Genomic DNA, 17,243 nt, shown 5'->3' on the forward strand with positions numbered 1-17,243 from the left:
GAATTCCCCCACCAAAAAAAAGGCGTTAACAGGGCTGTATTGGCTGATATGGGTACGCCGGCCGATACCATTACGTAATACCTTGCTACTACTCGACTCAACCTCCGGCCGGGTTGGTTGACTCGAAGACTTGACCCAGCAGTAATATATATGGTAGTAAAATATTAAATAGCTATGTTTAGTTAAAATATATGAAATAGCTGAGATGAAACAAATGGAGAGTTCCTTGTGGCTTGGTCATAGAAGTCGTGGTTAGAGCATTTGGCTTTTAAGTAGAAGTCATGGCTTTTGAATTTGACAGGTATACTTGCATTTTTTTTTTTTTTTTAATTTTATTTTATTTTGACAGAATGGTTATCCCCATAACTGACTGGATATTATGGTGACCCTGCCCATCTTGGTGGTTGGTTTCGGTCCAAACAGGTCTGATCCGGTCTGCGCTTGAAAACATTGTATTGAATAGACTATTTTTTAGCACAAACATGATGTGTTTTGAAGCATCCTGATTTTGTAGATTTTTGACATTTCTGATTGTGATAGTTTTGATCTTTAGACAATGTTTTGACCTAATCACTGTTTTAATGTGGGCTTTTAAGGAATCCTACAGTTTGCTGTTTTGCAAGATTGTGTACATCCACATGGTTAATGGTCTGCTGATCCGGACAGTCCATTGGATGATTCCCATTTCCCACAATGTATGAAGGATTCCCTGAAAGCATTGCAGATGGGAAGATCCTATCCCTTCGATTTAGCCCTTTGTTAAGTCTATTTGTAGGCCATTGATTGAAGGGTTAGAATGTTTCATTCTGGGAGATTTCTGCGGCACCCTCCATCCAAAATGTGGCCCATCAGATGTATGGCCCCAAACATATGAATGCATTTGCTGCAACAAAGAAAATAAAATCCTAAATTTTCGTATGAAAATCATTTTTGTTTCTGTTTGCTCTGAATTCTATTAGAAAACACAGCTATCTGAAGAAAACACAGCTATCTGACGAAAAATGAAACACTTGAATCTTCTTCCGCGTAAAAGGAAATAGATACCTGACTGGCTCATTTGCACAGTACATGTGTGTGTTCGATCTGACAAGTGGTGCCCACACAATCCATACCATCCCCTCCATCAATGGATTCCCTCCAAGAGTCTTCTTCTCAATAAGACAATCTTCTAATTTCTTACCTACAAATAGAAGGTTAAGAGCAGAAATACGACGATGATCCTGGTTCTGCTGAAAAATTAAAAAAAAAACCCAAGACTGGTCCTGGGATCTTCCAATCAGAGAGATCTTTTGGGCATGGTTATTTAAGGTGGGACCCAAGTCACTCAATGGACCAATGGTGTGGATTACTGAAGCATGGGCTCATATGTCAGAATTGAGAACTCTAACAGGCCTAGGTATCTCTATCATTTTTTCTCACATTTTATACTATCATCAATCTCAAAAAAATCTTCCTTTCTCCTGAACTTCTTCGCATCTTCTTTATTTTACCCTTTTTCTTGCTTAACCTTAAATTGGAAATTATGGTTAGGAAAATAAATATAGGATTTTTCTTGTGACATTTCCAGATACAATCTAAATGTATATCTGTTGATGATTGGATCCATTGATGTAAGGGCAACCGTCATCCCTTCTCGGAGATTTTTGCAAGCTTATTTTTGGGAAAAGGGCTTCTAAATATGGAATCTGCATGACACAGCTTGAATGTCTTAGGTCCTGTTTGTTTTTCCAATTGCAACAGTAAATGGTTGTAAACGAGTAATGATTATTTACTCTTGTAATTGTGTGGTGCAATGTTGTCAAATCACATATGCCATTGTATGTGACTGGCATATGCTGTTCGTATATACCATCGCATACTCGCACATACCATCGCATATTGCTCTGGCTTTTAAAAAAAAATTTAATTAAATAATGTAAAAGAAAGGGAAAAATGAAATAAAAAAGCTAAAAAATTAGTAAAAGTATGCCTAATTACTATAAATGATTAGATTGGGTTCTTTTACCTATTTCATTGTAGTTTTAGTGTTTGACACTAATAGACCATCCATATATTAAGTTATATATTTAATTATTTATATTATATTTACATTAAAAAAAAAACAGTATGTGATTGCAAATGGAGTATGTCATTGCATACTCGCATATGCGATAGCATACTTATGCACAAAAAAGTATGCCAATGCTTCTGAAAAATTGGCATATGCGATATGCGATCACACATGACAACAGTGGTGTGGTGACATCACGTGCATTTAACTGCAATGATGATTTTGTTGCATTGTTTGTTTCACCCAAAAATCATTGTAAAAATGGTAGTCTTATAGTGTGACATTGCATACTCGCATATGCGATAGCATACTTATGCACAAAAAAGTATGCCAATCCTTCTGAAAAAATGGCATATGTGATGTGCGATCACACATGACAACAGTGGTGTGGTGACATCACGTGCATTTAACTGCAATGATGGTTTTGTTGCATTGTTTTTTTCACCCAAAAATCATTGTAAAAAGGGTAGTATTATAGTGTGAAAATGTAATGATTACAATTTACTTTACCTACTTCATTTACAGTTGTATTTGACCTTTGATTTATGAGCCATAATTCCCGTTTAAACAAACACTTGAAAACAATAATGATGTCTCATTTACTTTGCATTTCATAGTAAATTGGAAAACCAAACAGGCCCTTATGAACTGTCCAAGTTAGTGTTTGTGCCCATGTGTGGAAGTACATGTATGCTGAGCATATTCGCACGACTTTTTCACACACACACACACACACACACACCCCACATGGGTACTCAAACCCATGACCTCAGTGTTGAAACACACTCCGTCAACCACCAAGCCACGACTTAATTCAGTCCTTTAGGTTTATAGAACACTGATAATTTTGCTCTGGCGAAGAGATTGAAGAATACTCTTGCATTTTTAGTTTGTAGAAGTAGAGTTCATCTTTAATTGATCTAAAATGTTGATATGATGGGACTTATTATCGTGGGCACCAAAAATAAACAATGCTGGGAGGTCCTAGCAGTAGAATATTTAGCCTTTTTATTGGTTGAATGAGAACATGTGTTTTTTCCTAGCTGTTTCTTTCTTGTACTCTATTAAAGGTTCTGGATGTTTTTTATTATTTTTATTATTTATTTTTAATTTTAATTTTAATGTACAAGATCCTTGGAGCGTGTACCTTTTAATCATACTGGGTCCTGTACTATCAACAGTTTGGATCACCAACAAATAGGCTCCAGTTGGACAGATTTATAACCTGAATGGTAATGTTTTCTCCACCGGAGCATTGTATAATATAACTCATGAAATTTGATCTTCATGTTTCAATCATGATGTGATGTGCCTTTTGGTTTAATTACTTTTGGTCTTTCACTGTGTTGGCTTGGTTAATTCACCATCTTTTTTTATTTTTTGGTTAATTCAGAATAACATGTTACCATGCTATTTTGAAGTTTCGAATAAAAACCGTAGTTAGTTTTTTTTTTTTTTAAATAAAAAAAAATCATAAATAGGTACTCGATACTTTAATGGGTGGCACCACCTTAATAGGTATAGGTGTGGTTTCTCATTTTAGGCCCAACATGGCCATGGATATGGTATCGGTGTGGTGTCCATTGATAAGTAACCCAAACCTGTCGCATTGAGTCTACTCTACCACTCAACAGTCGTGTTGTATGCCTACTACATTGGAAGTTTGTAATCCTGCCTTCGCCCATGAATCCAAATTGATCAAACCCGTCAACTATCATGACCCTCTACCATTGATCCAATACCCATGCAAACTACGTGGTGGACCTTTAGATCCAAACCATCATATTATCATTAAGTCCAATTAAAACCTTTTTAACGATTAAAACAAGATGTTAACAATTGAAAATGTTAGTAAAACTTAAAAAAATCCTTCTTGCATGTTAGGCCCAATGAAAAAAAATCACTTTTGAACATCTAATCTCCAAAACCAAAGTTATAAATAGTTTCTAGGAAACCTATAAATCCCTTATTGGATCATGTGAGCCTCAACCAAATCTCAACTTATGCATCTAGTTATACCTACACCCAGGTTGGTTGGCAACATGATTACCTTGTAAAGCATGCCAAAATATAAAACCAAGACCTTAAACACTCACATGTCCTTAGGTCTAAGGATTAATTAATGCTAGTACTCGTAATCCAGGCATGATGAGCTCCCTGATATAGAGACTTGAACTTAATCCTCCAATGCAATCATGCAACTGCAACACCATGAGCTTGCTCCCATGGCATACTTTCACTCCTGTGTGGGGTAGGGCAAAGGCACAACGGCTCATTGTCATGTCTGATGATAGTGATCTTTCATCCTACCTCTTTATCAATCCTCCCACAAAGGATGACAACATAATTATAATGACCACGGATATGTCTCACACATGCTAGGTGGTCATGGAACAATAGGATATTGAGATCCATGGCCTACAACTATCCTTTGATCATAAATGGTTCATCCAATCTCAAGTTTCCAAGGACAACCAAATAAATCATTCTTTTTTATATGCAAGTTTGAAGTACTCTTACATATTACGATTCCATTACAATGTCCATCTAAGGAGCCATGGACATCACAACCTACAGACAAGATCACTAATATCACATCCATGTCATCCACGGATAAGATCCACATCAGTTTTTCAAAAATTCAAAAAAACAACTTCAATAAGACCACATGATGGATGGTTTAAATCAATGAATAGACTATTTGTGTATGTTCAATATGAATTGTCCATCTCCTTTGGTGATTTTCTTTAGATGGATGGGCAATCAAAGATGAGACCCCGGATGCTGGATGGCCTAGATCAATGTTCTGCCAATTTGTAGTAATGTTTATATGGAATGGCCGCTCATGTAGCACTGAATTGATGGTTAGCATCATCATACGGAGTGATTAGTAACTTCTGAGAGGGCTGGGCAGTCAAGGGTGGAGGAATAGCCAATCAAGGGTGGGCGGCTGTTGCAGGGATGAATGTGATGAGGTCAATCACTGTCTTCCTCAAGGGGATAACTACTCCGAATCCACGGAGCTTCTCTGGACTCCTCACAAAGATACCTCCAATCCACGAGGGAAAATAAGAAAAATAAAAATAGATTTTAGAAAATTCAAATTAAACAAATTTATAACCATTTAAATAGTGATACCAAACTTTGGAAGAAGTTTCAGAATAAAATGATGAAGAGTTATAATCAAACTAAAACTTACTATAAATAGTAAAAACAGAAATAAAATGGATTTTTGACCGTTGATTTGATGGAATCTTGCAAATTGATTTTGGGGTAGGATCTTCTCCTACCCCAAAATCATATATAGTGCGTCGACTAACTCATTCTGGTTTGCGAGATATGCCTGTTTTAAGGTTGTCTTGATGATGTAGTCTCCAGTTGGGCCTTCTCTGATCCATCTTGGAGATGAAATTGTCCGTGCCACATGGATGGTCTGGGTTAATAGTTGAATACTTTGCATTATGATTAATATGGACCATCCATTTTCTTAACCATTGAATGTACAATTCGGATCATCAAACAAAAGTGGTTTTTCTTTTTAATGATGGGCAATCGAGTTTGGGACTCATGTGATGGATGGTCTAGATAAATGATTGGACTGTTTGTGGTGAGGTCAATGTGAATCATCCATTTAACCATTGATGGATGGTTAGGATCATCTCACAAAAATGTTTCCTTATCATGAAGGGAAATTAAGATTGGGGCTGTATAATGGATGGTCTAGATCAATTATTAGACTGTACTATGATTGATTAATATGTACTATACATTTCCCTTACCATTCATGATCATCTGACAAACGTACAATCAAGGTGGGACCCACACGAAGGATTGTCTAGATCAATAATTGAACCTTTTTCAAGTATGATTAATACCACATGTTATTTCCAGCTTAGAATTACTAGCTTTTGAAATCAGTCACCTACTCCAAGATGTTATCCAATCAAAATTCCCAGAATACTCAGGGAATTGCAATATCTGGCTATTAAAATATCCAGATGGCCCCTCTTAGAGATTAGGATACTCATGTCGGTTTCTCTGCTGCAAGATCCACACACGGTGGGCCCTTTAGATAAATGGTCTATATCTGAACTAGGGCTGAAAGTTGGTTGGGTTGGGTTGGGTTGGTGCTCAACCCTAGCCCAACCCAACCTCGGGTTGGGAATTCTCGACCCAACCCAACCCAAGCGGGCTTGGTTGGGTTGGTCGGTGGATACATGCTAATATTTTCGTTATTACATTAGCCTATTATATTTCAATACAAGTTTTATTTTTTGTACTTATAATTTTATTTATTTTAAAATTATATATTTAATTATTTATTGTAAAGAACTTCATTTTTTTGTAAATAAACAAGCTAAAATATAGGACAACAATTTTAAAAGTTATGTTGTGTAGCACGCAATCTATTTGGGAGAGAGAAATCCGGCGTATCTTGTTAGCTTGAGTCATTGGAAATGATATGGACTAGGCACTGGAATTTTTGTGACTTTAACGCAAACGATCCACACTCAATTATAATTTATAAGTAACTTATATAGCAATCGGGTTCGGTATGGGTCGGGCAACTCGAGAGCGTAGCCCAAACTCAACCCAAGTTTTATCAGGTTGGGTTGGTCATGGGTTGATCGGGTTGAACCCGCCCTACTTTCAGCCCTAATGTGGACCATATTCCTGGTTTACCAATACATTGCACTCCCCTTGGACTCAAACATCATGAGCATATCTTTTTAAGGAGGCATTAGGTAGCTTGTATTTGCTAGGACTTACATAAGCAATTACCATAGAATTCATGTGAATTAAAATTATTAAATTACGTTTGGCACTCTGTTGTTATATTCATTGCAATCTGACAATCTTGTAATTGAGATCACTAGATTATGTTTGGCAGGTTACATTTTGAAAGGAGACAGATGACCGTGACTTACGAAGAAATCCATGTAAATTAGAATCACATGATTTTGTTGTAAATAATAATAAAAAAAAAGTATCTTTTGGTATGTTTGTTGTGAATTAGAATACACTCCTCCCAAATGCACCAATTACCACTAATTCACATGATGTATGCCGATTCATGCTCCTAAGCAACCCCTAGCTTCAACAGCCGTTGGATCATGGTGGGGTGGGGCATTTAATGTATAATAGGGTCTGCTTGATCACACCCTCTCCCAACAAAGTCAAAGCGAGTGGGCCACTTTACCATCACTGTCTTGATCTTGATCTGGTAGCAGTTGTGAGGAAACTCGGCTATTGGTGGACCTTATCACCGTCCATCCAATCAATGTATGAAGCATGCCGTATTTAATCTCACAACCTTTCTTTTCTTAGTTTATTCACCCTTCATTAGGTAGCTAGGAAAGTCTATTTTAAGGGATAGATTGCAATGCAAGTTTGCCATAAGTTGGGGAAACTCATCCACGTAATACATGTTGGATGTGCAATTCAGATAGTCCTATTTGTGGGGCCCATGTTAGATGTGGGCCGCACATCACGCCAACAATGATCTTTTCCACATGATTCATCTGATGCGTTTGAACAACCGAATATTTCATTTTCAACCGTCTATTTGATGGCTACTAATCACATGACTAGGATGTTCTAGTCAGTGCAGATGTTAGGCTATTCTCCATCCATCATGAGGCCTGCAATTTGGAGGGTCAGGATTAACATACATGTAGGCCCGGATGCGAAATGCTTTGTAGGGCCCTCCGAGGTGGGTGTGTGTGTGTGTGTGTGTATAACATCCACTCCGTCCATCATTTGGGCCAGCTCATGTTAGGAGGTGGGGCAAAAAACCAGGACGATCCTTAACTCAAGTGGAGCACACCACAGGTAAAAGTGGGGGTGGGGACGCCAACCATTGAAACCTTCCTGGGGCTCACCTTTAAGGTTTATATTCCATCCCACCCGTTCATAAGGTGAGTCCAACCATGATGGAAGGGGGAAAATATTAGTGTGATCAAAAGCTTCTATGGACCCCACAAGGTTTCAATTACAGGCATCCGTCCCAACTTTTCGCCGTGGTTTGGCAAACTTGAGTTTTGGGTGGACCTTATTTTAGGACCTAGTTCCTAAAATGAGCTGGCACAAGTGATGAACGGACTGGATGTCACACGCGCCCCACAGCGGCCCCACAAAGCTTTCTTCTTCGTTGCTCGGTTCTTGAGTTGATACAAACAGGGACCATATTCGGTGATCCAGACCGTTGTTTTAATGGGTCTCATCATGGATGGCCCATGTACAATAAATTCTCCAGATTGGATGGTCCAAGCCACTGCCTTTTCTTTTCTGAGCCTATTCAAAGGTTAGGATCTTGCCATCTGGTACTTTTGGTGCATGGGCCATAGAAATTGAAGCCCATCATATCAACAGCTTGTACCACTGACCCGTGGGCCCACCTGTCGCAAAATAAAAAACCGAGCACAAGCTTTAAGCCCGAGTATGGTACAACACCCTCCTATTTAAATTGTGTGGTCTACCCTGACGGCCGGCCCATGTGATTGACAAAAACCTAAGTCAGCACTCCATGAAACACACAACTTTGAAGCGTTTGGACAGAGAGAAAGGGACGTGTAGATTAGAAAGGGGAGTTATTTGATACTCTGCCTGCTCATGATGCTTCATACTCATGCACTCCGAAAATACTCACTTAGACCATGTACATATCATCTTAAGCCGTGAATCACAGGGCCCACTTTAGATAGATCATTATCCCAAAATAAAATTGGTCGAAACAGATTAATTTCAATCGTGATCTCTTAGTTAAATATTAACCGTCCATCAATTGGCCTGTTAGGGCATATGTTTGTGAAATTTATAGTGAATGAGTCATATGAAGTGGGGCCCAAGATTTGGGTGGTTTTGATTTTTGAGTCACATGCATGGAACATGTATAACTTCCTGATTGCAAGTGTATGGATAACTGTACTCCGCCAGAGTATGGAAGTTTCTTCTCTCATGGAAATGGTGACGTGCAGAACTCCAAAAGCATTAGATGATTCTTTAGCCAAACTCGCAAGGAAGATGGTCGGCGTTATTTAGGCAGCCTGTCTTCATCATCTCATGAGCATGTTATGTGTTAGAGGAAGGTAGTCCTCAGGACCGATGGAGTGGATCATGGGACCCACTTCAGGAGGTAGGGCCCACCATAGATAAGTCATGGATGGTCCTTTTTGGTTTTTTTCTGCAGAGATGATCTGGAGCATCTGAGAAGTGGACTTGAGTGTGAGCTGGCGACCATTCTGTGGTTTTATCTGTCTATTGATTGAATGGCTGGATCTTTCATGGAAAGTCATACATCAGATGGCTGATTCATGGTGGGATCTACGTTTTCAACGGTGCTGATCATCCATACACGTGGCCCAACTAGTGGACTATATGTTCACTTCAGTGGTCCCAGGACTACCAATATTGGGACTCTTGTATTATTTGTACTTACATGTTTAATAAGAAATTAAAACTGTTATGATATTTGTTTAGTTGGGTCAATTGCCTTTTCCTTTTTTATTTTTTATTTTATTTTTTAAAGTATTTTCAATCAGGTCCTGATCTACGGTTGATATCCATTCTGTCTACCAGATGCGCTGCCTCAAGTTCACCCCCAGCCCCAAAAATTGGCTAGATCAGCCACTCAGGTGGGCCACACCTGAAGAAACAGAAAAAATCATGCATGAAACATCTAAATTCACTTGGTGTGTCCCACTTGAGTTTTGAAATGGTCTGATTTTGAAATGTCCCTTGATCCTTATGGGTCACATCTGATGAATGGATTAGATGGTACGTACAGAACAGATGGGACCCAAAAATAGTCTAGAAGTTTCTTTCGGTTGGGCAACCCATTTCTGTGGTGGTCCACATGACTTTCCAATCAAACCGATTTTTGGCATCATGGCCTATCAACGAAGGGCACATCTCATGGACGGTGTGGATCTGATGCACATACCACCTATGTGGAACTTAGTATTGGGTGTGGACTTGGGCCCATGAAAACCGAGTCAACTCAGTGAGTCCACAGTGACTCGTGCAAGTCATATTGAATTGGCTTTGTCGCAGAAACAAAATGATTAAACAACAAAATAATGAAAATGAACGGAAATGCTATTAGGTTGTAGAAGTTCCATGCAGTTGCATCCTTGCCGCACATGTGAGAAACGTCTATTATGATGTGGACCGTTCATCCAGTCAGCCACCGCGTGGCCTAGATATAGGCCTTAGACGCGGACCGGTCCTCGGTTCTTCTTTGACTATTTCTTTTTCAGACCGCTGATCGGATGGCCACTGCAGCACGATGGCCCACCAAATCAATTTGTAAATTTTGTTTATGTTATTAATTATAACTGCCATGAATTCATATCATCTACTTTGTAGTTCTAGTTTTCAACAACTAATCCGACCTTTTGACCTTTCCATCGGGTGGGCCACACTCATTAGATATTTAGAAGAACATTTTCTAGCCGTTGAATTAGTTTTACACACCATGCCCCACATGAGGAGTGGAATGGCGCGATTTTTAGATCATCCATTTTTAGTACGGATGATCTAAACAATGTAGCCCACGTGATGGTGTTGGCACTCGGTTTGTTTTTTGTCACATGTTGTGTGCACGGGCATGCTAGAGTCAATACAGTAGATTGGTTCAAATTGATCGACTTTGACCCTCAAGTGTTGAAATAAGTGGAGATATCCAATAGTAATGTATTTGACTAGAATCCGAGAAGAACAGTCACGTACCAAGCCACTTGAAGAATGTTTATAATGATTAGACAATAATCGAATGGTGGAGTTATTCATCGGAAGATAGATTGTGCTTTGATTTTCATTAAAAAAAGAAAAAAAGGACTTTTCAATATAACAATGCAATTAGACAAAAAGAAAAACTCATAATCAATTGCTAGGAGTGATGGTAAGAATGCGTCTCTTGAAAGAATAATTTGATATTGAATAAAAAATAAGTTGAGCATATATTTGAATTATAATTAAGAACTATAGCTAAAAATTATTGTTATTGAATTATCGCTACTCCTGAAATAAAATGAGATAAAAGACATATTTGCTTCGATTTGATTGGTGTGTTGTTGATTATGCTCATATGATTTTTGTTGTTATTTATAGATTTTCCCTCCAACTTTGCTCGAGGTGTTTCTCCTCTTCAATTCAACGGTTATGACAATTGAGGAATTGTCATGTCAGCTTTTCAAATCCTTCGTTCTCTTCTTTACTTAATTAGTTATGACAACTAAATTGTTGCTATGATTATTCTGCATTCGGCGAGTCTCTTGACCATATTCTACATCTATATCTTTCGGCTCAGATACATTTTTCTCAGCCATGCCAACTGTAATTTTGTGAAAAGTGCTCCAATATCTTTAAAATCTTTCTTCAAGTTGTATGCAAGTTATATATTTCCCTTGCAATGACACGTGTCTTTTTTTCATTAGTTCGACTAGAATTAAGCTATGTACATGTATATGGAAAGATTGGATCTCTTACATAACCATACCATGTTGGCATGATGACAAGCATACCTTGCTCTTCTGGAATCTAGAAATTTCCAGGAATGTGATCCATGAGAGCATCATATTTATATGATTTGAAACCTTTATGATATTCAGGTGAGTGTTTGCCATGTGACTCGGATGCTGTTTGGATTGATTCACTTTCTTGGATTTTCTTTTCTTTTCTTTTATGGATTTCTTTGTTGTTTCCCATCAGCAAAAGGCATCTCTTTGACGAGGGTAAAAAAGGGATGTGGATTCCCTTGGGAAAGGCTTTTTTGTGACCGAATGCTACGTGGGGCCATCGTGATGTTTGTGGGAAATCCACTCTGTCCATCCATTTTGCTAGATTATGTTAGGTCATGGGATAAAAAGCAATGCAAATCCATAACTCAAGTGGACCGCATGATAGGAAAACGTGGGTAGGTAAATGCTTATTGTCGAAACCTCCTTAGGTCCACCATGATATTTATATACCATCTGTACCATTCGTAAGGTCATTCCTACTGAGATAATTTTTTTTTTTTTTTTTTTATCATGACCAAAACTTCTATCACCTCTCGAATGTTTCAACGGTGGATATTCAATCTTCTATCGTGCAGCCCACTTGAGTTTAAGATTTGCATAATTTGTGGGCCATGTCCTAACATGATCTAGAAAAAAGAATGGACAGGGTGGATTTCTCACAAACATCACGATGGGCCCCACCTAGCTTTCCATCGCAGGAAGCTCCTTTCCTATGCAATCCGCCTAGTTCAAATGCCTATCTTTCTCCCTTTCTCTTTCTTCTTTTATTTGGATGATCTCTGGTCTGCTAGAAAATCATTTGCCTTTTGAAGTGAACTAGTTCAAAAAAAAAAAAAAAAAAACTGAGTCGACTCAGTCAGCTGGGTTGGGTTGACTCAAGGACTCAACTAGGTATTTTAAAAGAATCACTACCTACACCCACCCTAGTTGGTGAAGGCAACATTTTCTTTCTATATTTGGTAATACAATATTACAAGTTGTAGTATTTTGTTACCAAAAATGGAAAGAAAGGGCTCTATAAATTGAGTATAAACAGTGATCTCTATTAAATTTTATAACCATATCATGCATGAGCCTGCTCTCACAGCACTATAAGTTATAGTGCTCCCTACTTGAATCCGTTTGCTTGGATAGTCCTATCCATCGATCTAAACGGTCCATCAAGTCCAAGACACATTCTATGGGTTATGATGCAAAAATTCACTTATCAGATGATCTAATCTATCCTTGATTTGGCCTTTATTTTATAGCCATTCATTTTCCAAGCTATGAATGGTATGGATATAAATCATGTAACATAAGTGATTCTCTAGAAACATAAGCATTCCATAATAGTCCTAAATAGATGGATTAAATTGGTAAGTAGTGATTCTCTAGAAACATAAACATCCCACAATGGTCCTAAATAGATGGATCAAATTGGTTAGTGGACCTTTTTTTTTGTGTGAATGATCTTGACCGTCCATATTAAAGGTCCGGTCAACCTAATAAACAGCCTAGAAGAATGGATTAGACTGTTCAAGTGTCCCAATGCAACCATGAGCACTATGACTCATGACCTATTTTGATTAGCAATGTGTATGTGTTGTAAATGGGTAATGATTACCGTAGTTGAAAAAAAAAACAGGGTAGCTACTCACTAATTAAGGTTGTCAATGGGCTATGTCTGGGGTAGGTCTCAGCCCCAATTTTGAACTGTTTCCGACCGGGCCGTGGGGCTGACCCAAATGATTTACTCACTGTGGTTAGAGTAGGTATCTACTGTGGTTAGATGCATGTGAATGTATATTCTTCATGTGTGTTATATTTTTATTGTCCATCCATTTTGCAATATCATTTTAGAGCATGACCCAAAAAATGAAATAGAGCCAAAGCTCAAGTGGACCACACCACAAAAAGCAGTGGTGACAGTTGAAACTTTCCTACAGGATGTTTATTTGCCATCCAACAGACTTGGATGAAGGGAAAACACAAATATTAGCTTAATAGACCCTGGGAAGTTTTCGATGGTAGGCATTCAATCCCCATTGCTTTCCATGGTGTGGTTCATTTCCGCTTTGGATTTACCTCATTTTTTATTTCATTCCATAAAATGATCTTGCAAAATGGATGGACACAATGGACATAACAAACATTATTGTTGGGCCTACATAACTATGCCACAGAAACACACCTCCGCCAATGGAATCCACTACCGTAATTACCAAGAATTACAGTGATTCGACAGTTAACTATTTTCAATCAATGGTAGATGGTAAAGAGGAATAATTGGAATCAATGTGAAATAGAATGCAACAAAAGCTAGTGAATTCGAATCCTATCAACATGTGAGAATTGGATGCCATGTCAGAAACGGTCAGATTTTTTAAAGTGGGCCCACTTTTGTAATTTATTTGAGGACCAATTTTATTTTATTATTATTTTAAAAAATTTTAGTAAAGATATATATTTCAATGAACTTATTACAATTATTATGTCAAATGTCACATATATTAATTTGTGGTGTTAAAATTGATTTACTTAATGCAATTTAATGATAAGTACACTACTAAATTTTTGTATTCCTATCTATTCTAATTTGAAGCATCCAAACACAATTAAGGATTTTAATTCACATGAATTCTATTTACATCTGATTTAGATTCCAGCGTATTTTATTTACATCTGACTTAGATTCCAGCGTATTTCAATTACAAGCATCCAAATGATCCCTTATATTGCTACGAGAGCACTACTCAATTCTCTGACAAATGGGTAAATGTTGCATGCTTTTCTATCCTTTTAAATCATTCAAATTCGATTGCCAAAGTAACTCGACTCAGAAAGGCGACCTGACTGAGTTTCGAGTCAATTCATTGAGTTTCACAACAATGCTCTGAGCACTGAACATCTGCCTATCTTTACCATAAGCTTGTTCTTTGTTTCTTCATCTATTTCTTAGAAAATGTGTCTTGAAAAACATGTTTCAATAAGCAAATTGGAAAAATTAGCCGCAGAAATTGTCTGATTATGGAAACACGCACTTCGATTCGGGTAATCTTCCCATTTGCATAGCCTGTAAATTGCCATTTTTCACCCTATCTTCTATTTGAATACTCTATTTTTTATTGGAGAAAAGAGATACCAAAAGCTAATCAGTATTAGAGTCAAAATAGCTGGATGGTTATTGCTTCTTGGGCTTCCAAAAACACAAGTGATTGTTGGTTTGGTACAGCCAATTGCAGAGGTCTTATGGCTCTCTTCCACATGAAGATGAAGAAAAGCTATCACAGCTACTGTTTTCTTCCCTATGGGATTCAGCTGAAGACAGTTCGGTGATGCTGCTCGAATTCGATGAAGAAGAAGAAGAAGGGGGAGGAGAATTTGAATGGACCGTCGATCGCCCCATGAAATCAATGAAACCATTTCTAGCCACTCCAAGATTTCTGACTCTTGTCATGCTGCTTGGTTGGGCAATTTCCACGTCATTTTTTGGACTCTGATTCTTCAGGAATATGCGACAGAGGACCCAATCTTCCATTTGCACTGTGGAATTCTGCTGAAAACATAAAGAGCGCGCCGAATTAGGGAATAATCTAGAGTCTAAATAGATCAATTATGGAAAATTTTCGAAAGATGTCGATGGAAATTTACTTGGGTTGAGTTTTTTCTCTGTGGCGAAATGCAGCCTCTACTTCCGGCATCGGAAAGGCGGTATTCGTGCATGATCCAATCAGTTCTAATGCCCCTTGAAGGCTTTCCTCTGTAGAAGACCAGCACTTTCTTCATCCCAACCACTTGATTGCTTTTAGAAGCTACAATTTGCTTATCTCGACCTGATGTCTTCCAATAGCCCGAACTGGTTGCTCTGTTGGGTCGATTTCCGTTCAGGTATTTCACCTGTCTGGTGCTGAAAAAATACCTCTCTAGCTTTGAATTCCCTGAAAAAACAAAAACAATTTTCAAAATAAATTACAATTGAAATTCATTCAAATGATCTAAAACACATCAAAGTGCAACAGTGCAGGCTAGACTCATCTAGATTTTTTTTATTTTTTATTTTTTTCCTTTATTTTTTTTGGAGCAATGAACTGTTATACCTCAATGTGCTTTAAGCATCCGATTCAAGGAGTAGGTGATTGTATCTTGTCTCATCTTGTATGAAGCAGTGATGAGACATCCATGTGTTTTGTTCTTATTGAAAATTCACCCAAAAAGAGAGGACCCGAGTAACAAAATCAGAAATTCACCCCAAAAAAAAGGGACCCAAGTAACAAAATCAGATAACAATTGCCAAAAACTCGTTGAATCCTCACCCACAGACTCAATGAATCAGTGAGAATTTTGAAAACTGAAACCATGATATCCTATCTTATATGAAGTGGTGATGCACTTCAACGTGTTTGGTTCTTACAGAAATTCATGTAGGAAAATCATATTACAATTATCAGAAAATCCTCACCACACTGACTCAATGAATCAATGAATGAGTTGCAAAACTTCGATATCCTGTACTTGAAAGGGTTTCGTTCTTATTGAATTTCTACCTAACAGAAAAAAGACCCTAGTCACAGAATTTCATTAAAACTATCATAGACCTGTTAAATTCCCACCCACCTGGCAAATCCCAAGGATCAAACTTGCAAACATCGATCTCAGGAATGATTGAAGCGGGCAAAGGGAATGAGTAGACCTTGCGCTTAAGGTACTGATCGACAAGCTCTTCATCGGTGGGATGGAAACGGAACCCAGGTGGCAATCTCATCACTCCATTCCTAACAAAGTTCATCTTGTCCATACCCAACTAGAAGAAAAGCCCCAAAACTCACTCAATTCACCACAATTCACCTCAATTCACCTCAATTTGAGGAAGTATGAAAAACCCATGTTGGGTTCTTATAATCTAAGGAAGAGGAATAAGAAAAAGGAGAATAGAACAAGAAAGAGAAGGAGAAAGAGAGGGAGAAAGAAAGAAGGAGAAGTGCTCTTTTTGCAAGAAAAGAGACGATTCTTTATAGGAATGTCGTGGGACGCAATAGGACGATTGATTTGGCGTAAACGAGACTGAAACCTCTCTTTTGACGCGTTCTAGTCCTAATACAACTCTACAAGCGTTTAAGAGAGAGAAAGAGAGAGACATTTAGGTGTTAGGGAAAAGGTTAAAAGAAAAGCAATCAAAACGCATAGCTAATGCATTTCTTGCCTTTCTTGCCTGCTTAGGATGGTTCGACGCAAATGGGAAAACCGAAGCCAAAAGCTACCTATCCCACGAGAGATAAAAGCGTCCAAACGTCCTTTAAATATTCCCACGTCTAAATTACTTAAACGCCCTTGCCGGTAGGGCTGCAACTTGGGTTCGGCCAACCCCACCTAACCCAAGTTGGGCTCGTTGGGTTCGGGGTTGAGTACATTTGGGTCTGGTTAAGTTGCGTTGGAAATAATCAATGCATTTGGGTCGACTATACAAGACCTAGGGTTGGGTTCGGGTTTAAATTTGAGTTGTGTCCTCTTAGGTTGGGTTGGGTTTGGGATCGTACCCACCTCAGTTGCACCTCTATTTGTCGGTGCAGTCAGTATAAATTTACAATAGTAAATAAGTAATGATCACTTTATTTTATTTTATTTTATTATTTTTATACACACTTTATACACCTAAGCAGCACCTGCAGCGCAGTAATTTTTCATCACAGCGT

General features: G+C 38.1%; 1 protein-coding gene across 2 annotated transcripts; it reads right to left on the minus strand.

Annotated features, from left to right (window-relative positions):
- Positions 1-14,711: 14,711 nt before the first annotated feature.
- LOC131239381 (NAC domain-containing protein 83-like) lies at positions 14,712-16,789 on the minus strand. 2 transcript variants are annotated; one of them, XM_058237066.1, is made up of 3 exons: positions 16,168-16,789; positions 15,205-15,491; positions 14,712-15,106 (listed from the first exon to the last, which is right to left on the minus strand). In XM_058237066.1, exons 1-3 carry the CDS (start codon positions 16,346-16,348, stop codon positions 14,801-14,803), a joined length of 774 nt encoding a protein of 257 aa, XP_058093049.1. In that variant the 5' UTR covers positions 16,349-16,789; the 3' UTR covers positions 14,712-14,800. The 2 variants fall into 2 exon arrangements, with proteins under 2 accessions (XP_058093049.1, XP_058093048.1); XM_058237065.1 differs by having other exon boundaries at positions 14,712-15,109; positions 16,168-16,777.
- Between the last annotated feature and the right edge of the window lie 454 nt (positions 16,790-17,243).

This window comes from Magnolia sinica, chromosome 3 (genome assembly GCF_029962835.1).
Source record: "Magnolia sinica isolate HGM2019 chromosome 3, MsV1, whole genome shotgun sequence".
In the NCBI taxonomy this organism is placed as follows: Eukaryota; Viridiplantae; Streptophyta; class Magnoliopsida; order Magnoliales; family Magnoliaceae; genus Magnolia; species Magnolia sinica.